The sequence below is a fragment of the Opisthorchis viverrini genome, assembly GCF_000715545.1.
Source record: "Opisthorchis viverrini unplaced genomic scaffold opera_v5_40, whole genome shotgun sequence".
NCBI lineage: Eukaryota > Metazoa > Platyhelminthes > Trematoda > Opisthorchiida > Opisthorchiidae > Opisthorchis > Opisthorchis viverrini.
Window position 1 is genome coordinate 158,757 of NW_008751694.1, and position 23,019 is coordinate 181,775.

At 42.7% G+C, this 23,019-nt stretch overlaps 2 protein-coding genes across 2 annotated transcripts in view; one reads left to right on the forward strand and one right to left on the reverse strand.

The window, feature by feature from the left end:
* Window positions 1-13,678, forward strand: part of T265_02869 (hypothetical protein) — a gene marked incomplete at both ends in the record, with an annotated part of 49,209 nt that extends 35,531 nt beyond the window's left edge. The window contains 5 exons of the mRNA XM_009167222.1: window positions 745-906; window positions 6,259-6,543; window positions 7,709-7,990; window positions 11,476-11,634; window positions 13,012-13,678. Coding sequence (XP_009165486.1) covers window positions 745-906; window positions 6,259-6,543; window positions 7,709-7,990; window positions 11,476-11,634; window positions 13,012-13,176 — 1,053 coding nt within the window. The remainder of the gene's footprint in view (window positions 1-744; window positions 907-6,258; window positions 6,544-7,708; window positions 7,991-11,475; window positions 11,635-13,011) is intronic.
* Window positions 1-22,958, reverse strand: part of T265_02870 (hypothetical protein) — a gene marked incomplete at both ends in the record, with an annotated part of 55,621 nt that extends 32,663 nt beyond the window's left edge. Inside the window, one exon of the mRNA XM_009167223.1 lies at window positions 22,726-22,958. Within this exon, the coding sequence (XP_009165487.1) occupies window positions 22,726-22,958 (233 nt within the window). The remainder of the gene's footprint in view (window positions 1-22,725) is intronic.
* Between the last annotated feature and the right edge of the window lie 61 nt (window positions 22,959-23,019).

Below are 23,019 nucleotides of genomic sequence, written 5' to 3' on the forward strand. Positions count from 1 at the left end.
CTTAAAATTAGTTTCGCAGTTGCACCGTAGTCCATTGAGGTATAGTGTGAACGAAAGGATCTGCCTGTAGGTGAATTCTGACTATCGACCATCCATATCTGGACTGCATGTATGCACTTGAACCCAGGTGTCATTCGCTGCCTTCCTAGTGGACCTTTTCCCAGTAGATCAAACGTTTTTATCGTCCAAATATCCAAAGGATTGGTGTAAACTGATAAGAAACTTGAAGGGTTTTGCTAAAAATCGGTAAAGCTTTAGCTCCCACGTGGGTTGCGCATTGGTCCGGTGAGTCCTAATCAATATTTTGTGTCTACCTCCCACCCTTTAATAATATTTTTTTTCGCTTACCATCACTTCATTATTTGCCGAATATCACGTCGATTTGCGACTGGGAATGTATTTTAGCTCAATATTTCGGTTTGTTTTGTAGGAAATGTTTGTCATATTGTTTGAAAACGGGTTAAATTGGGTCACTTTCCTTAAATTCCGAGCGCGTTGCACTTATGTGTTTGAGTTTGTGCACTCCAGTTATGTTCGGACCATACGTCGACAGTCGCTAGAAATAGAATAGGTTAAACAGTTGGTTGGCATTTGCCATTCATCTATAGGTCAAGGTAAGCTGTGATTAAACTAGGGAAATATTTCTACTAAGGCACCGCACTTCATAAATCGATACTGTAGATTGCTCAGTTTCCCGAGACTGTTTTGTTCCTGATGTGTCCTCTTCTTCCCCTTGTCAAAAAGGCACTTGTGAACGGACACGAGAATTTCAAGCAAACTTTGCCGGCGGCTGAAAAAGAGATGCACGAAATGTTGGCCGAAGCCAGACAAGTACAACAGATTGTGGAACAACATAACCTTCCGTCAAGTTTCATAATAAACCCATACACCATGATCGAGTTCGAGGTGAGAACGTTGAGATTATTACCGTTGGTGTTTTCGAATACATGACGATAAAGTTTCTCAATTTATCCTGACTAAGATCCAGTAGTATTGGTTGAAAAACGTGATTTCAAATAGCTGATTTTGTGTTACCATGTAATACCAGTTGTGAATAAGGATCACCTCTTGTAAAACACCTTTTACTGAAATCGGCGGTGTTCCGTTCAGCCCTAGGCCGGGATCGCTTGAATCCACGATCACAGTTGTTTTTATTCACTGTTACTTGAATAAAGAATGAGTAAAAGTCCGACGCACCAAACAGACTGTTCAGAATTCTGCCTGTTCATTCGCGTCCAATCAAACGGGATTTTATTTTTATGCAAATCCCCTACTTTATTAATATTTTTATCTTTCAGATATCTAGTCTCCCAAATTGTAATCTCATTAGAGTTTGTTTACCAGCTGAATCCCCTGGTAGTTTTGTTTATGTTTTACACAAAATAGCCCATTGGGTTTGTCTTAAAAACACGTCAACTGTGGGACTCTGAGATATTAAACATCAGCTGTCAACAGTGAAGTTTTAACAACAGCCCTCACTTTGATTTTGGGCCAGACAGCAGATTAACTGAGGAATCCAGGCGCCCACTCTTGGCCGTACAAATTAGTTTCCCACTGCAATCCAACAGGTATTCTGTACATTTCGCATATTCACACGTTGTTTCCTACCTCAAGGTTGTGTAAATATTGCGGCAACAGTAGTAATTCACTTATGTTGTTAGTCTTAGTGAAATCAATCAGTTATTATCACTGGAATCGATATAATCAGTGTCTGGAAAGTGGGTCCAGATATCTCCATTGGATGAGTGAGGAAAAAGCAGTTCAAACAACGCGTAATTCGGAATTGCATCCCCCCCTGGAGCCGTGCCATCGAACCGCTCGTATCCTATAGAATTTTAAGTTGGTCCCGTTTGTCTTTATTCATATTAGGAGCACGGCTTCCTGAAGAAGCAACGACCAACACCACGCTGTTCTTCGCAAGCCTTACCACCTCGTAGTGAAAGCGAAATTAAATTCCATTTAACAGCGTCCTAGACGTGTAAATTTCCACATTTGACCCTTCGACGAACAAAACCCAATAAACTATCATCCTTCCAAAGCTCGTAAGACACTAAACGAATAGGCTGCCATCCATATTGAAAAGCTGTCTGATTGGACACCATTCCACCTTAATCCATCACTGATGTCATTATTATCGAACCCCTGCTGCTGTTTTCCGTAAGCATTTCGGACACAGTCGAATTGCGTTTATGTTGCCCATTTATGGCCTCACACACCTTGAGGTCATGTCAACTAGTGTTGCTTATCTGACAGACAACCCTCTATATTTGATGGAATGCCAGAGCGCAAATTTTAACACCTAAGCCAGACGGACCAGGTCTGTCCAAAGTGCTGTGATCCCAAAAATTCCCGTTTACCACTAAACCTTTTTGTTAGCGCGTTCGTTAAGGTAGAATAATATTTTTGTACCTGCCTCTCCATTTGTATGAAACAGACTAGTTGCTGTTCGCATGAATGTATTGTGTATATACCCTACAATTTCGTTTCTTTTCAGTCTTTTTTCCAGACGTTATTCAGTTATGACCCGCTTAAACTGTGTACATTCTTCTTTTTTCACTCCCACAGTTTGAAATTCTCCTTTTTGGTTTCTTAATTATTTAGAGAGGAAAAACAGCCTTAGATGCAAACTTTTTTCCGTGAAATAGCAGAAACCGTTCCATGCTCTGATGTTCCCTTATGTCAGACGTCTTGTAAGGATTCTTACCTTATAGATTTGGCTACGCCTGAATCCAAGTCAGGTTTATTAAATCCCGTTTCACCCGAAATTCAATTTCAGTATAACTCCTGTTGTTTGCTTTCATGTCCACACACTGCAAGAATGACGGCCTGTGATGGTCATTAAGTAAAGATTTCCATCTTCCCTTTACACCTCAAGTATAAATAGGTTCTGCGCAATGTTGTATATATTTAATGGGAGGGTTCAGAGATTCTTAATCTTCAAATCACCGGATTATCCCATCAAAAGAGACATACTTTGGTCTAAGAATCGCTGACTCCTACTTCTCTTTAGGATAATATAAAGCAAGGACGCGGAGAGGGCATTTCTCAAGCTGATTTACCCGAGTTCCACTTGCGCTTCACATGATAAGTCCATCGGAATTGACATACCTGAGACTGTAGCATCAAAAACAATCAAAGAACGGGTCAGGTGAATTCAGTATATTGTAAAATGCATTTTGAAACAGTTTACATACCTGTTCGAATGCGATTGGTCGGCCGCTTTTAGTTGAAAAATGAAGATGAACAATTAAGCCCAAGAAGTTTCAAATCTCATAGCGTAGAATGCCGACCGAAAGTTCTGTCGTTTGGACCTGCGACAATGGACTTGAGTGATCTGACTTTATCCGTGTCTGCATGACTCCTACACGCTGCACGGTTGCCACGCGCCGACTAGGTGTCACAACCAAATCACTTGATTTGTTTTTTCACTATATCGAAAGACCTGACCGTTCCTGTTGATAGACTATGGAGGGCTGAGCGATGGTCTATAGGCGAATTTCGATCATACCTCCTAAGATCTCAACAAAATGATGGCATTTTATGGACTCAAAACTTCCAACAGATAAACAAAAACTGGTCTTCGGATAGTCGGGAGTCGGTCTATGTGCTTATAGGTCCGTGAGCAATCGTCAAGGTTTTGAATATTGGATAAATTATGTCTGTCAAGATAGGAATACCCAAATAAACCCTAAATTACATCGCAATCTATAAGATTGCTTGAAACAAGCAAGTAAGATTTGTTTCTGGGAGGTTGTCCCTTTTTCACGCAGACTCATCAAAGCAGGATCATGGTAACCAATCAGAAGTGGCATTTTCGGATGAGTCATCTCTCCAAGGCACGCAGTGATGTATCATTTTATGTGGATTGCGTGTGCTCGGCGCTCAGTATTCGCACAATGGAAATGAATTTTCGAAAGCTATTACGTGTACCGGATGAACTAAAGCACACAGGTGGTCGAGTTTTAAATACCAGTCCAAACTTTTGCGCCCCATCTAGGTATCTCGGGGCCCAAGTGATGCTAGGAAAGTATTTCACCAGAATTTTACCGTCAGAGGTATGATTGCTGCAGTGGACAATGAATTTTGGTGATCTGCGAAAATGTGAACGTAGATTAGACTGATTTTTGGTTTGAGCACAAATGCAACAAAATTCAACCTTTTGGCGCAAAAAGTTTAATTCCATTCGCAGAGATTTTGTAGCCAGGAGCGTTGTGCGGCCAAGGAGCCGTTCATGTGCTCTTGATAAATATTTGATCCATTCTTCGATCTTCCTATGTCCAATTCTTTTTAAAACATTGGAAACGAGCAATTTCGTCAGTTCCTGATTTGCGTCATCTGTTTGTATCATTCCGATACAGACAGACCCTTCAATAACGGACATCCATCTCGGGAATCGAAATACTCCCACTTGCGGTGTTTTTTCAGCGGCATACGGAAATATTCAATATCAGTCGATGTCGATGACACCAGAGTGTGATGAAGTGGACCAGTTAAGACCTTGTTTTCACGTTTTTCCCCTAAAATACAATACTTCGCCAACAAGTCAGCAGCCTTGACTCATTTACCGGTATGTTCATAAGAGGAAATGGAGGACGGAGGCTGCTGCTATGCCTTGGAAAGTCTCTCGCTAGATTGTTTAAGGTCCCAGATTCTTACTGGAATTTCGGTGATGCGTCCGCTACTGGGGGTGCTGCTCATGGTTCAATAAATTAATTAAAACAGACTGGGTTATGTCTCTCGTTCTGTCCACCCAGTTCGCCAAACCTTTTTTACCCTCTGTATTCAGTCCTCCATCCAAGACACGTGGTACCGCGGTGTGCACCTTGCTTGAGGGATGACAAAACAATACGTGTCTGATAGTTCAAGTGCCTAAATTGGCTGAGGTTGTGTAGTTTGCATGCGGACAGTTTTGAAACCTTTGTTTTCATCCCATTTTCTAAAAACTAGTGAATTTGGGGCCTATTACTTTCAGTTTTTTCTTGGCGCGTAGTTTCTCCACAAGCTTTGACACACACTGTGCACCTCTTTGTTCTCTGTTCAGAGTTCCTATCTCATAAGTTCAATTAAGACTTAAAACAGGAAAGATGCATTGTGCTATGTGGTTGCCAACCATACCTTCAAATTTCAATCATCCACACACCGTAAAACTTCTAATAAGCGCCCCTACCAAAGCGTTATCACATTTTCAGGAGTGAGTAAGGGCGTTTCATGTCAGGGAGGACGTGGCGTCAAAATCCGCAGGAGGAACCATCCCTTAGAGAAGCTCAGTGATTCTTTAAAAGAACCCATCGCGGAAAAATGCTGCGTTTTCCTCCCTTTTGGTGTTCTATGTTTGGGGGATTGGATAAAATTTACGGCAAATTGGAAACGCCGTAATGAAAATGAATTCTGTGGGGAGGTAGCCTCCATTCCGAGATCCTTGCAGTTCATAATCTACTTTTGGGATATCACATTGATACCACGGAATCGTTTCGTTAGTATTGCAATCAAGAAGCTCGTAACTGGGTTGTAAATATTCGTGCAGGTGAGGACAGATAGCGCTATTTTAGCTCATGTGTCAACTGGTCATTATGAATGGGTTACTTTCAACTGAACTGTATTTTCCTTGATGGGCGCTTCGACCCCGTCATTAAATACCCTCTCTTCTTTATAACTTATTGACTGGTGCTGAATCCAAGTTCATTACCTATTGGAATTGGACGTCTACAATAAGGTAGTGCGATAGACGCATGCGCAGATACTTCTCTGGCATCATTCTTCGGTGAGGTGTTCCTTTTCGCGCACACAGATATGGTGGGCGGACCCGAATGACTGGCCCCACAAGTCGGTAGAAAAAAAGGCGCTTTTTTTCAGTCGCCTATGTGATTAATGAACAGACTCACAAACTAACTAATGATTTTGACTACTAAGATAAGGTCAAACCACTTTGCTCTAGGTAGTGGAATGCAAAATTTGTGTCCATTCTATGTATAACGTCCAGAAAGACTGAATATTCTGTCATGTGGTTAAAACGAATAAGCAATAGCGAATCTGAGCAAACTGCTCCAGGTCTTCCAACGTGTGGTGCTTAACCACTGGTTCGTCACGCCTCCAAAATTAAGAGAAAAATGCTGTAGTTCCGCTTGCTTGTCCAATGTTAGTCCAAAAACCAACTGGAATATCCACCTGAACTCTCAGTCATCCACTGGCTAAGATACTCTTCTTAGTAATGACAGACTTACAGAAAAATGATTTCCGTGTGTTACCATTGGGTTTCAGACCCTAGAATCCCGATGGGAAGCGATGCGAAGCCTGGTCGGTGCCAGAGACCGTGAGTTGCAAGCAGAGGTTGCACGTCAAGAAGAACACGAGCAATTACGACGACAATTCGCTCAGTTGGCCAACCGAGCTGGTCCTTTTTTGGAGCGTACTTTGGACGCGGTTCATGCCGTGCTCACTTCGACCAATGTTGCGCTTGAGCAACAGCTGAGGCAGTTGCAGAAATATGATGAAGATTTGGAGGCGTGGAAACCAAATATGACCGAACTTGAACGTTGTATGCAGGTAATTTGTTAGTTGGATTGTGACATCTATCGATTCGGACTGCAAGCTGGTAAGAGTGGACACCATTCAAATATGTTATTTTGTCATAATTCAGCACGTGGTCTTCAGCATTCTAAGTCTTCTTGATTGTCTCTCAGACAGCTGATCGGTTCAACTACACTGACCTGAGTTTTGACACAATTGTTACCCGTGATTATCCATTTTAGTCCACTTTTGAGGGGGATGGTTGCCTTCAACTTACAATTTTTTGTCGTAAATGATATCAGTGGAATTAATGCCCAAGAACATTGGATGCACTTAATCCACTGCGCCAATCCGCTACTAGCGTATCAAGGCGAATTTCAAGCTCAGAGTTGGTACAAAAGACGTACAAACTGAATAAACCCTGTCTTACCCTTCGAAACTATTACTACCGTTATTCAAGGAATCTCCCACGTAACCCAGATTTACAACTCATTCCTCTATTATCCATTTGTGGCACCGTACTTAGTCGTTCACGTGAACAGTCTACAACCTAGATGGATAATTTTTATTCGCTGTGTAAAATATTGATAATAATGTAGTTAATAATAGCAGTGCACACTCTGCCTTCGGTTGACAGGCTTACCGACCCGGTGTACACCATGAACCGACGTAGCGAAGCAAAGGTTGAGTTACATAATAAATTACTATTTCGTAGATATTTTAGCTAGACATTTGGTTGATCTCGTCTACCGAGAACTCGATGCGGTTCACTCATCCTCAAGGTCGAATCAAACAAGTGCGTCCTGAGCTGGATAAGTACAATCCATCCTGTCGGATCTTTTACAAATTGTTATCGCTGTCCATCAAACAGTGGGATACATAAACACCAGTATGCAGTGTTGTTATCCACTTATACGGTACAAATACTTCTAATAGCAGAATCAATAATAGGTCCTGTTTGTTTTCCGGGTGCTGACCTCAGTACGGGTTTTCATTTTTTCAAATCATGAAGTGTCAATACAACAGTCTTGTGGCGTTCAGGAGGATTTTTACTCTTTTTTTGTCTGGTTACTATGATCGAGCTGAAATTACCATACAGCACTGTTTTGAGTGTTTCTCCGAATTACTTTTGGTGGGGGTGAAAGTCTCTGATGTTCATTCTATTTCTTCCCCTTGCTTGTCCTCGCCCTACCACCACAAGCTTGTTCAAGAGGCACGTATAACGTATAACCCGCACACCCGTTACACTATGGATACGCTCCGCATTGGCTGGGAACAATTACGAACCAATTTGAAGCGAGCACAGAACGAAATTGAGAACCAAATCTTGGCTCGTGACTCGCGGGGTGTTTCCGAGAAACAAATTGATGAATGCCGGCGTTGTTTCAATCACTTTGACCGGCAGAGAACACGGAGGTTAGAGCCATTGGATTTCCGCGCTTGTCTGCTTTCGTTGGGATACAACATACCGAATAATGCACAAGTAAGTGAATTTGGTCATCTCTGAAGCGATCCTCTGGAGATGATGCTACCTTTTTCGCTCGTTCGGAATGTTTGGGACAGTGGTTTTTATTTCAAACGTCTGAACTCTGCCTTTGACAGCTCTTAAGTTGCGAACGGATGTGTTATTGCTTATGGCCCGTTAAGATTTGACGCCTGACAGTCGGCTGTACCTCTGTGACGGATATGCTACCAAACACCTGCTGATGTGACTATTCCTCATTACTGCGTGGAAATGGGAAACCTAGCGAACAGATTCTGGGCTCAGTTTTTCTTCTGTGTCAATGTTTCAAGTGGAACATTTCGTTTCGAGCAAAAAAACGGCGGAACCTGTCGATACTGAGGTTCATCAAGAAGCTGATCTCTTGGAACCGTTTACGCTTGATGGCTATCGACTGTCTGTGATCCACAATAAGGATTTTCATCATAGGTTATCTTTTCAACCCGATCATGGAAGGTGCATTTTTCAATTCATTGCAAGGTTAGCTGGACCATCCGGAAATGCCATAGTCAATCTGTTTTTACAACCGATGTTATATGGTCTTGCCCCTTTCACCATAAACTTGAGTCCGGAACTTCCGCATTTCAAAACCTTTTATCAATAAAAAGATTATACGGTGACGAAACACTTGCAGTCAATCGCCAAGCTCGAGGAACATATCCACTACCACCTGATCGACAGCCAATCAACTCATCACCTATATTTTGACAAATTGCCTGATGATCTGGTCGACCTCACTTAATCTGGCACAGGCGTTTGCAATTGGTCGCGTTCCCGGTATTATTCACACCTTTATTCAATCGATTTTTTCAATATTTCATGACCTATAGTTACATGGCCATTGGGACTAATGCCCTACTTGAATGCAGTAAAAATGTTGTTGCTCTTCAGTTTTCCCTTCTGCGTTCACTCTCGTGTTTCCACTGTTTTTTTGTTGCTGTGTCTGGTGGCGCCTGTGCACAGATGCACCCAACTTACACTCATGGACAGCGCTAAACTAAATCAAGTGAGAGGCAATAAAAAGCTTATCTACTACAGCATGGAGAAAATGAGGTCAATCTGTTTGATGATCAATCGGGGGCAATCGGTAACCAATTACCTTTGAAGACATGCTTTTTCCTGTATAGGGAATAAAAAGTACGTCGAATCACACGTGCTTGTTCTGTGTGCTTGGGTGCATGCAAGCACGCTTTCTGATGGGTGAAAATGACTGGGGCATGACGACACCACAGCTGTACTGGGCGATTGACAGGTATGCTAGTTTCAGAGGAGAAACACGTTCGAGTTTAAGTGGGAGTTAATAAGAGTTATCTGGAAGACTACCAAAGTGGATATTTTCGTGTGAAACTTGTCGGGATGTGCTGACACTAGGTGCAGCTGCTTTTTTCGTCTTTCCAGGGTTTGGAATGTGTGGGAGTGACGTGTCCTATGTGGGTGAATGTGATGGACAGTCTAGAAGCGGACGTGTGTGGAGGCGGCGTATGGTGGATACCCACCAATCAGGTCTTCACGTTTACGAATAGCGTTTCTAGAGCGTGTTGTGAAATCCTATTAGATTACCTTTGCAATTGCCCAGCAAGGTATTCACTTATGGACTTCACAAACGTCGAGCTAGGATGCGACGCCCTACATCTATTCACGCATTCCTGGTTTTCTGATTGACTTAATTTATCAAATATTATCACTATTGTTTATTCCTAACTTTCATACTTCGTGGATCAATCGGACCACCACTTTATTGGTATTGAGATTTCGTCCAACAAGGGAGGCAAATCTGTACTGCTCAACTGTTTTATCCTTACTGGGAATCATCAGCTATGTGCATTTCACAAAACTCAAAGAGTTTCGAACCCGCTACCTTCCGGCCAGTGTTTGAGCACTTGACCGTTCGACTACGGGTTGCTGAACAACAGTCTGGTTAGCTCTCAGTTCGTAATACCTAACACATCAGTATACTGAATCACATAGGGTTGGACTGACACGGTCTTTCCTAACTCGTGACTTCAAATGGAGGACGATACTTCTAGCGGTCAGTGCACAACCTATGGTATAGTAACGTTTTTGCATATGGTCTTACCTGAGCGCTCACACTTGTATCGTTATATTCTCTGAACACCAACTTCCTTATAGAATTGGTGTGCTCTCATACTTCTTATCACCACTTATCTTATCATCACTTCTATGAACTGCAAGGATTTACGTATATTCAAGTTATCTTTTTGGCACATATTAAAGGGGGGGCTTTGGCCTTTTACCATTGTCCTATCAAAAGAACTAGGACACCATGAATGTATATCTAGAATGGACTGAGGACAGCTTTGAACCACCTTATCTATTGCTGAGGAGACCCAATGATACCAGAAGAACAGATATAATTCAGATGTGGGTAGTAGACTGTCTTTGGCACTTGTGTCTTGGCACTTTAATACTTTTACTTAATTTTATGGATGGTTTCCTGCATTAGTTGTGGTTTGGTTTCTATACTATATACGGTTACAGCAGCTAGTTCGTCATATCCCGCTTGTGGCGTTCGAGCCCAAATGCCTCATCCTTCCTCGATATTTTCCGTAATAAGCTTTTCTGTTTCCCTCGTGGTGACCGCTGAAAACTTTTGCATCCTGAGCGACCCAGAAACCATAGCGACGTTTAAACCCTCCTTTCAAGCCAGGGGTAATTCAAAACCCTGTTCATTAAAGTGAACTCTGAAGTCGCATGTGAAACGAAGATCATTTGTCTTATGGTTAAATAGGAATCTGCTGTCAGTTGGCCTTCTTAGAAGCAGCTATTCATAACATTCTAACGATAGCACTGTGATCCTACTGTGACTAAAGTAGACCTTTGTGTGTTTCGCCAGACAATCTATCGGTTGAAAAACCTATTGTCACCATGTGATTTTTGTTCTGAAGGAACTGTGGATACAACCTGTGCTTAGATTATGGAATCGTATCAACTGAATGCATGAATCGAGGGCCGTGTATTTTATTCGACATCAGTTAGGTTTCATAAATTAACCAACCGGGTAAACAGAGTGTCAACAGTAAAACTTGTGTTAAGGAAGTTAGACTGCCGGTCTCTTTCAGTTCATTGTTACGGCGAACGGTTGGACAATCAAGAACAGGCCGATCGACTGAAAAAATTACAGGTTGACATACCGATGACCTGGGTCCGACCCCATGCGTGCTCTCAGGTTGTCAGCTGCCCACCCACCCCGTTCTCTATGCTTGTTTTACTTTTCTGTTGTGTTGTTTGCCGCTGATGTGGACGGTTAGGAAAAGGAGTTCGATCAATCTGGTTATCTTGAGAACATCATCAACATCGGATGACATGCTATTGAAGAATCTGTTTCAAATGCTTCCTGTTTAAGAAAGTTGCTTTTGAGGGTTTTGCAGCTGACGTTTTGGCAATATATTCACATTATCGATGTTTATTGTCTAAAAATCCATATCGCACTTTTTCCCACTCTCAAGGGTGAAGCGGACTTTTTGCGTATAATGAAATCTGTCGATCCTAATGGAACTGGTTTCATAACCTTCGATGCGTTTATGAACTTCATGACAAGTCACACACAAGAAGGAGACAATGCAGAACAAATGGTTGAGTCGTTCCGCATGCTGGCTGGTGACACGGTAGGTAATCAGTGTTTTTGCCTGACTGGCGTTCAGTGGTCGCGTGCAATGCACGCAAGTTGCTCCGCATACCGCAACGGAATATGCTGCAATTCATTCCGTTTATCTATGAGAATCCCTAATCTGCAGAGTTCACTTTACCATCCCTTACGTATTCGTTTCTTGCCTCAATCCAATTATTGTTGGCCCCAGCTAGTGTTTCCAGAGGAAATCACAAAGCCCATATTGGAATTACCGGGCGCCCAAAGCGGGCTGCTTTATTGCATTAACTATGTTATATCTGACTGAGTCGCCAATCTGTTACAGCTGACTGCTGTTCCCGCTCCACCGCCGGAAGAAAACTCATCGATAAGGAACACAACAGCTTTCTTGCGAACACGCGAGAGCGTGCGAGTGCAAAAGTTGCAACGGCCCCGCGCTATGTGAAGGGCACTTTTCGACCTCGATCCAGGCGTTTAGTGAACGCCCATCAACATTGATCGTTGCTTTTATGAAATATCTGAATGCTGATCGTAGTCGGTCGTGTTTCTGTGACGTGTCTGAATACTCATCGTTTTCTACTGAATTGATTGAATGATTGACTGTTCTGGCTGCTTGTCGGCTTTCCCATTGAGATTTTGGTGCAGTTTTGCGGTCTCAGTAGGTTCCGGGCGTTCTGGGGTCACTTTCAGGAACCTTACCTTGCTGATAGACAAACTAGTTTGGAACTCCAAGTAGCTTCTAGACGTGCCACCTTGGATCCAGTTGATCGAGCGACAAAAGTTTCGACGATTCAGTTCGTCCTGACAACTAAGCAGTGGTCCCATTCTTTCATCCATGTGTAACTTGGTTAGCTGCCATATCCATCTGTATGCTACAGAACTTTGTCCAACCTCCTCACGTACCGAACTGAAGGTAGAATTTTTTTTCATTTTATAGACTATCTTTGAAGGTTTTTGAATTTTCTGATGTCAAAGAACAAGGTCGTAACGCACAATCAATAGACTTATGAAACATTTGTAAACATCTGCTGCACGTAATAGTTTACGACTTTTTGGGGTTCGACCTTCGTTTACATACATCGTGTTAGGTAAAATTATGGCTTCTATGCCCGACAAGAAGTCAAAACTTTGCTCACTGACTTGATCTCTGTCAAGTCCTTCATTGCCGACGCCATCCGTGAGTCATTCACTCACGGATGACCACCACAAACAAATTGTCATTAAGTCAAATGATAGATCATCGTAGACTTGAGCAGTTCGGTGTGGCTGGCGGTCGAACACAAAATACATTGTCGTCTGAGGCCAAAATATCCGTTTCTTTTGAGCAACTTGAAATGCTCAAGATATAGGTATTGAACATATACTCCATTTTACGCGTGTTTCATCTGTTTCACAGCCGTACATAACATCAGAACAATTGCGCAGAGAACTTCCGCCAGAGGAGGCCGAATACTGCATCAATAGGATGAAAGCATACAATGGTCCCGGGGCTGTAAATGGACAAGATGCACTGGATTACACGGCATTCGCAACTGCACTATACGGGGAATCAGAGCTGTGAGCACTCAACTTTTGCGGTCAACCTCATATGCTCATGCCCAATCCACGGGGCTTTATACTTTACAGAGACGATCTCTGACTGAGCAGAACGTTTTTCTCAGTTTTCTCATCATCCGCTACTTCCCCACTGATTCCCAACGGATCATGCATGAACCTGTTCTGTAGTGAATTTCACTGTGCGTATGATCGTGAGAGATGCATATTTTGTCCATAGCTGTTCGAATCGTGTTCCCGCTCCACCTTTGGTTTGCAGTGCCTTTATACCTTCGGCATGTCATCCTTCAGACGCATCGGAAAACTTGCTCCTTCAACCTAACTGTTTTGACCAAAATTCACAAGCGCATGGAACTATAGGCTAGTTTTTCCTCTTGAGTAGAACCACTCTTCTGCAGTGCTGCATTTTCTGTATTACCAATCACCGTCAACCTACCAAAGGAACCCGACTCCCGAGAACCATGTGTTTGTGACATAGAGCTCTTGACATTAAACTGTGCTCTTTGATATTCTGTGTTATTTATCCGATGGGTTGCACGATGGAGCACTTAAGATTTACTGGAATTACCACAGACTTAGCTGGATAAGTCAGTATAATACAGCTCACATTAGTCTGTACAATTTTCGGTTGAATGAGCTGAAGAGGATAGAAGCTAGTGTCTGTTATCTCCCCAGGACCACCCACGTACCCCCATCTTCGTTCCAACGCCTCGTTTTTAGTAGTACCGTAAAATAGCCGCCTATACTTGTTGTCATATAATTCGGATGCCGACTGCAGCCACATAAGAAGGTCGACGAAATGGAATCAGGTAATCGTGACGCTAAAAATCCCCATCGGCAAGTTGGACACAAATTATAATCGTGGACATTAATCAGACTGTCAGGAACTGGTACCTAACGTGCTCCAGTGTTGCTGAACACGCTTCAATTGAAGTTCCGAAGAGGTCTACGGGAAGGACATTTCACGAAACTACGTCGCTGCTGTTCCCATCACGAAAAATCACGCTGTTTTATTATTTGGCGAACGGGGACGATTAATGTTCTGAGTACAACTGCACACTCACTGCGTATGAACGTACAGTCAGTGTTTTCATCCTCAGCATACCGACTAAGAAAACGAACTGTTATTTGCGTGATATCCACTGTTCCCATCGCAAAGGAGGCCTGGAAATACACACCACTGACTCTAGTGAGTCAGTTATTGGTACGCTGTTTTTTTCTCTCCGAGTAGCTGCGTTTCAGTCGCCGGAAGGGAAACCGAAAAAAACCAGTCAGCTGTAACACCCTTTCGGTGCCTAGCTGCCATGCCACGCGAAGGAAGTACGAGGGCTGGGATACTGCCAGGTTGTCCAAGCCTAGACGGGGGAAGTCGAGAGGCAGAGGTCGGGCTCGACCTTCCGGTCAGTAAATTCGCGCTCTGACCACTTGAGCCATCTCCCCCCAACCCCCCCCCCTCAGCCCTACCTCAAATTATATGTTTAACTCTCAACACGTAGAAATTACGGACACCACCAGGACCTCTCTGTGAAATCCTTAAGCAGGGTAACCTCAAGTCAAAAACTGATGATCCTGAAAAAGACTTCAAACCTCTGAAGATGAAAGTGAATTCAGTCTGCCAAGTATGAGGTTCATCTAAACAAGTCACTGAGCTGAGGGCTGAGCACAACAGGGCACTAAGACAACGATCAATCACCTATGGAATAAACAGGCCGTTTGTACAAAGTCGTATGAACTATGGAAAAGTATATGAATGTTTGTCAGTTCTGACCTCAACGGCTCGGGAATGTCGGACTACGGAATAGTAAATTGAGGCTTTGTATATACAAACAACAGCGCTGAATGTGAGCCTGAAGCCCAGCTAATCAACTAAAAACCACGCTGTTTTAAACCCGTCTGCTGCAGCTGTTCCTTGTGGAGTATCATCCGATAAAATAATTATCTCGCAATAATGAAATGCTTCCAAATAAATCAACGAAAATTTCCCTGTAGTAGACCAGCTTTTCACTTTACTGCGCGCCGTCATCCGGTCGCCAACACTGTCCGAATATTTTCTGAATATCTGTCGACATCAAAATCCAACCAAAATAGTACACGGCTACTTCACTGGTTGACATGTTTAGTTTTTGTACCACCAAATATTCGATCTCGATGTTTGGGACTTTTGTTTGTATACTACCGTCATGATCGGGACGCCGCTGCCACTGGTTTGATACTCTATTTTGCCTGGTTCAAATCATTTATTGACCATATAGCTTCTCGCACCACTCTGAGAGAAGACAGAGTTGAGGTGGTGAGCGACTGGTACAAACGCGTATTTAGCTATTTTAACGCGACACTGTGTAATATCCAATAGAATGTGTGTAAACGCAACCAGTTCCCAATTGAATCGGAATCCCGAATGCAGGAATGAATAACGAATATTGGGCTAAATTGTAAGCGTCCAGTACACCAAGCCTACCATTTAAAAACGAAAAGTAAGGTCGTCCAACTTCAGTTATTAAAAATGATTGTATTTGTCACAAACTGAAGTAGCCTTTCTGCAGTCTATACCAGGTGTGTTCGCAACAGCCTGGGACCTATTTTGCTAACCCTTGATTGTGTATCGGCGAAATTTTTACGAAACTTAGAAGCCACAACGGAATTCGGAAAGAACTGCCCAGTGTCTTTAAAATTCATCTAATCAATATGATGCATGTGAAGCGTTCTAAATCTACTAGGCTTGTCATGTACTAGTCACTCAGTGTCAGTCGGTGGTCTTAGGTAATGGCCCCGATAATAGGTCACTTCCACAAATGCTAGGCACTACCAATTGAAACTCAAATAATGATCATCTGTTGTGCCCTGAGAAGCCTTTCTGCATTGCAAGTTAAAATAAGCAACACTTGTTCGAATCTCTTGATACGAGGCTTCTGTAGAATTCACAGTCTGACCATCAGAGTAGGCATGTCAATCAGTGGGTCAGTGATGCCTGCACCCGATGCTATGGTGCCAGACCGCAAGAAAACCGCCAATGCGCACATGAAGAATTCCGCTGCAAAGTGCTTTGCAGGGATCTCTGGAACCATTGCTTATTGATACTCAGAATACTGGGCTGCGTTCATCTGCATGAACTCACTGCGAAGTTTTCGTTGAAGCTGACCAAGAATGCGACAGAAATTAATGGAAAGCAGATTGTTACCGTTCAACATACGGTGGAACTGGCCTACGAAACATCTGGTCCCACAAGTCTGTCTGACATTGACGTCATGACCCATTGACCTACCCCTCACCCAACCCCCTTCCTTTGACTTCGATTTCTCTAAAGTGTAGCCCCGATCTTAACTTTTTCCACGTGATTTCTGCTACCATATAAATTTGTGATGTATTAGCCAAGATGAACAATCACAGAAAACAAGCTTTGTTGGCCGAGGTTGGCAATTGGCTTGCAAGCGTTTCGTCATCATACGAGGAGACATCATCAGTTCGCAGTTGGGTGGGTACTTCTTTCTTGCTTGCGTGCGTTTATATAGTATTCAAACGCTATCTGTTATCTTCTGACGCGATTGGCTCCTTGAAGTCAGAAGATAACAGATAGCGTTTGAATACTATATAAACGCACGCAAGCAAGAAAGAAGTACCCACCCAACTGCGAACTGATGATGTCTCCTCGTATGAAGCCAATTGCCAAGCTCGGCGAACAGATCAACAGCCACCTGATCAACAACCAATAGACCTGATTTTGTTTGTTCATCGACTGCTTTCTTTTGTTTCGTCTGGTCCCTTCTAAGTTTCGGATATAGTATAGTAGTTTGCCATCCTAATAAAACTGGGTACCATTAATTCTAGTTAGCTTGGCTTGTTCTGGAAGCACTTCAGGTCACACAGGTGAATGCACAACAAGGCCAGCGAACAAAGCACATAGATTTTTTTCACAAAGGAAACTCTTCGACAGCCCACGACCGGTTTCGCCCTTCTTGGGGCTCATCAGGTAGGCGCAGTCCCCGAGTTTCCGTCAACCTAATATTCTGCTTGAACTTAAATGCTAACAGCTCTACACAACACCCGAAACGATGGTAGAGATGCAGCTAGAATATCCGTCCAAGCACGTGAATCTCCCCGAGTTTAAAATGAAAACCTCCTGTGTGCACCGAACTTCAGTCGTTCAAACCTCACTAAATGTAGCTGAAATTTGCTTGTCTATGAATTCGTGAGAATGTGCGCGTAGTGTCGGGTTCTGCCGCATGTATTGGATGTGATTTCCACAGGGTAACTTATATTTGTTTGGTGTTTTCTTGTTTTTGCAATTTCCTGAATGAGCTTAATTTACATCTTCGGTCGACTCAAACGTACGCCACCCTACACCGTCGGATGATTCCGCTATTATTCAAGATTTTGTCGGGAACAAGAATTCGAAACCCTTTCATTTTTACCTGTCCGCCAATAGGTGAAACTCCGCCAAACTTTAGTTCTTAGTTTAGTTGTAGATAATGATCACGATGCACTTCGCTGCCCTGGTTCACATGTATGACCCGTTTTACGACGGATACTATAATGTGCCTTTCTTAAAATACCATTCTTATGATGTGCTTGCAACATGCACTAAAGCCAGTTCCCCCCCCCCAAAAAAAAAAAAGTGAAAATTTGAAGACTTCTTTCCTGTAACTTGGATGCATAATATCCCAGTGACAATGAGCAAGCTGGATTGTTTGATCGCTCTAATTTTTAAGGCCAGGTGGGGGTTCTAAGGTCCGGATTTTCTTCCTGAGTGGTGGTCTATTATAGCACGTGATTCACTCACAACCCGGCCTACTGATTGACCAACCTTTCCGCAAGCCAGAGAGCGCGCGTGCAAATCACATTTGCTCACAAGCCAAATTATGCTAGATTTAGCCGCATATTATGTGCAAAACAAAGGATCTTGGGTAACCAAAACATGAGGAAAAGTTTATCCATCATAATTTGGTGGATAAATTCACGGAAGTCTAGGTAACACGCTCATCTGTGTATCGAGTGCCAAAGTTAATTTAACATTGCTAAATACGTCCAAACACCCAGAAACGCTCTTCGTCGATCCCTCTTTCACTCAACCTCAGTCGGGTTTTCCATGCTGTGTCCTCGAATATGAGGACAGCAGGATGTCAAAATTTTTTATTTCAGATGTCTGGATGGGAACTAAGTTACGCACTGAAGTATTTTTATGCTCATCAATTATATTATAAATAGATTTTAATTACCCCTATCTTAATTGGCATCATTTTTGTGCTTTGGATAAGTGCCAGAAACTGTCTTGTATGGAGACTTGCATCAGTAGTGTCATTTGTGATGCTATCTTTTTGTGAGATTTGTGTCGAAGAAGCGGAGACCACGTCGTCAAGCCGTTTTTTCCTGTAGCGATAGCGAGGCAGTACTAGCGGCAACATAGCGCCATATTTTCGAAATTTTCCGACGGTGACTCCTCAGCTATCCCATGGGTTGGGGAAAATCACACATCGACTTTGATTTCGTGAGTAATGAGCCATAACTTTGAGCCCTAGAAAGCTTCGACGGTAGTGAGAAGAGCTCCGGAAATGAGCCGTTAAAGCCAGTCTATGTCTGAAAACCAGAGACACTGTATGGCTGTTTCATCCCTATTGGAAATCAGCAGCAGCGTTCCTCTTAGATTACTGGGAAAGTTTCTGGCGGAAATACCTTTGCCTCCCAACCTAATTGAATCAGAGGAAGGATAATTTAACAAGATGAGTGTTACTCGAGGAACCAGTCAGTATTCGACCACGTGTTGTGATTTAGCGATGAGCGGCACTATATCCTGTCCACGTGAGAGCTAAACACTACATGTCAGCCGCTCGTGGGACGGTAACGTGTCTAATTGCTGACCCGAAGGTTGCGGGTCTCTGAGCTTCCTGAAATTTACACTACCGATAATTTTCAATAGGGATGAAACAACTGCATAGTACTCCTCTACCTTTCACAATAGATTAGCCTCACTGACCGGACGAAATCTCAATTGAACACTACAAAAACTTCCTACACTACGATCAACTTACACATTTGGTTTGCAGCACCCAACTTTTGCTGATCAGCAGCGCTTTCTTTTTTATTGATTGCTGGAATGGTTCACCACGCATGTTTACGTCAAGAATTGAGTGTTAACTGTATTTTCAAGAGTGGGTTGGATATCCCTGAGCATTTTGCTACAGGCAGTCACATCTAGCGTATCATTTGAGGCTCAAACAAATCTGAACTCAAAAACCGTTGAGTTCCTAAATACATCATCCACTTCATTCACGGGTAAGAAAGTGCCACATGGAGGTGCAAAGTCGGTACCCTTTGCACTCGGATTTTGGTGGATATGTACTTATGAGTACAGGTAGTTCGGTTTTTTTGTGAAAGTGAAAATCAATACAATGTTCCTAGCTAGGTTCTTCTTCGCCCACAGGGTTACATTGGCTACTCAAAACAGCGTCATTCATCCAGGACTTGAGCTCGGAAATCTCATCTTATGAAACTCAGATAAGAATATATAAAAAACTAACCATTTTTGTATCAATCCGAGTGATAAGGGCTACGATTCCCTACTGGACGAGGTTTGGATTCTGATGAAACGTTAATCAATGACAGTAATTGGCTCGAGAAATATTCTCACTTAGTCAATGGAAGCTTTTTAACTGACTGTCTATTAATCCGAATTCACCAAGGATTTTAGTTTGTCGGTGTTTATCATGAGTTACAATGACTTCCTCTTATGGCCACATGCTTCGGCACAGCAGACATACTTGAATCCCACTTACACATATTCATTACGTTTAAGTGGGGTGTCATAGCATACTTCATCGACCATACGTTCTTCTTTGGGCGGAACCCATACCATGAGAGACGGCTTCTGTCTAGTGCAAAAGTCAGTTTTCTACGTGTTTGTACAGATAAGTAGGGTACATGTGGTCTAAAAGCACATTTTGAATCCGAGTCCTTCCTGTCTGATCGTAGGCAGGTGTAATATTGAAGCTGTCTGAAATTAGGACGTGCTATCAACGAAGGTAAACTCTAAGTTTCATCATAATGGTAAAATCATGAGCATTTTTGACCTAAAATTTGAAGCCCGGCAAGTCACAGGTAGGAAGCAAAGGAGTATGAGGACTGTAGAGACAGGATTCATCACCCCAGAAAGTAGAGTATAACTCAGCGGCCTTCCTAAAATTTGACAGTTCGATCTGTGACCCATCTCCCTGTCAGAGCCGGAAGGTCATCAACGTTGGAGTTGTGATGACAGAGCAGCTTCCCTAATTTACTGATCACTTCTTAGACAAAAGCACACACACAAGGCAAGTTGACGGACTGTCACAAACTGTAGTAGTAGTTTAGATGAGGATGGTGAGATGCCTGAGTTGATTGACCAATGTTGCTAACAGCTTCGACTTCGCCTTTGGGAGTTTGGACTTTTGCAAATTTTTTACACTCTAACAACTTGTTTTCAAACATAATGACTTGGTTTTTCGAACATATCAGAACAGAAAGTCTAATATCACGTTTTGCATGCTAAATATGGAGAAAGATGGCTTCCCGCCCATGTTATCAAATCACGAATGAATGGAGCTTCAATACTGTAAGTGATCCGATAGAACAAATCTTTCGATGCAAATGCACTGTAGGCCCAAACTAGCCTCATTTTCCTTTGCTCAAACCGACGCCCATGGTCTAGCGTGTGTTTGGCAAAGTCACCAGACGACTTAATTAACCTTCGATGGCACTGTAATCGTATATAAAAGATCTGCCATATGCAAAGGATTCTGTAAGCTGTAATCGCATTGACGCTCTACTACAATGTATAAGGTTTTACTTACTTTGTGCGTGATAGTTCAACTTTTAGCTCTGCATGGTGAGTGACTAGATGTGGGCGTTAATTTTTCCATACTACTTGGTCACTCTATTGATCAAGGAATAGCCTACAGTATTTAGACGCCTCACAAAGTAGATAGACTGGGGGCTTCTGTTTTTTGTTGATGTGTTGGGGACCCATGCTTGCGACAAAAATGATGGAATTATGTACAACATGCAGGTTGCATTCTATGCATAAAAAATGTGATATTCGCTCAGAACACCAGTGATCCTCCCGGAATTTAGCACAGGAAACGACCCAAAGTCTCTTTCAAAATTACGTACCTTTTAGTCTCTTTTGTGCTCAAAACAAAAATCTATCAGCAACCCTGGCTTTGTGACAGACATAGAAACGAGCATTGAATTCACTCCGTATTCGTGGAAGTGAATTTGATTGCCCACCAGATAGCCGTACGTTTAATTCGATCACTGTACAACTTCAATCCACCGGCAGATAGATACATATTCTGGTGCACGTTACATTAACCTAAAATTTATAGCCTAGCAAGTCATCTTAACCAGTTTGTCTGGCGGCTCAAACGATGTGTAAGATAATTTCAAGGAAATTGATGCAACGAAGTTTCAAACGAAAATTTTCTTCTTAAAGAGTCTACCGCAGAGGCAGATAAAACGGAGTGCTTGAGTAAGTTTACTAGGTAATTGTGTAGACGCTACAGCTTAATAATGGGTCATTTTTTATGCAAATAAACAAACAGTATCTTACTCTTCCTCGCAGAAATCTCGCTGACTGAAGGGTCCTTCTGTTTTCAGTTCTATCACTCCATAACCGCATGGACTATGTTTCAAACAATATGGCACACCAACTGGGGATTGATCCTCCTTTACCTTTAACCAGACAACAAATTTGGATCTTAGATACGGCTTTGACGATCGTCTACGACCCACAATATTCGTACTGATGGTGCAATGTAATACCCGAAAGTCCTGCAGACTGTGTTCAGACCGTAAAAGCCAACACAGAATGCAAGTTCAATGCTCCATGGCTAGGTACGGTAAAAGCTCAAGCATGATCTTAACAAGGTATGCAATTAGCAGGCACTCTGAGGACTGTTTGGTCTTCACAAGCAAAACACTTATGGGTATCTGACCTTTCATACCTGGGATTGATCCGAGTTGTGATGACATCCCGCTAACGTTGTCAGTCTAAATGTTGACAAACTGAACAACTATTTATCGGAGTCCTGTAATCTTATATATGGTCTGATATATGACAAAGTTATTTTTGTATGCGCTAGTCCGAAGCAGCATCCTCTTATATAAACTACCAGCGGTGAGATGCAGAAGACTGCCCACATTTGATTGAATGATCGAATCTGTTGTAGATTTCGAAATGTTAGGCAGAATTCATTGGTTCATGATCACATTATCTCTTTACTCTGGTGTTTCGTTCCACCCTATTCATTTAAAACTACTGAAAATCTTACAGTATGCCCCCTTTGAGTATGCATAAATATTAAGTGAAATCTAGCAAGCCTGACGTTAAGCGAGAACCCAATTCAGGATTCAGGTTGCCTTGAGCATGAATATTTCGATCGCAGCTCAGAAGCTTCTCTTGATTAAATGACAGGAAGAAATGTAATGGGTTGTGTCCTGTGCTGGGTTTCCACCAGCAGACTTGGCAACTCGAAACAGCTGATCAACTGCTTCCAAGATGGTACTGGAATGTTCCAGATAAACCAACTACGTGATGGACAGAGGTGATCGGGAAGCGGCAATGATAGCACTGGATGTAATTCCCAGAAGATATGAGTAAGCGACCCTGATTGAATGTCCCAGTTTCTCGGCTTCTGAACGAGCTGATCTTCCAACACTTGGTGAAGCGTCAGGTAGGGCTCGACAGCAAGTAGCCAGTTGCTTCTGGAAACCTTCTTTGTTTAATTCCCTACCCGGCTGGAGATGGCCTTCCATGCTGACCATCTTGGCACGCTGGAGTTCTTGCGACAATCCATTAGTGTTTTGTAGTACGCGTTGGTACTCA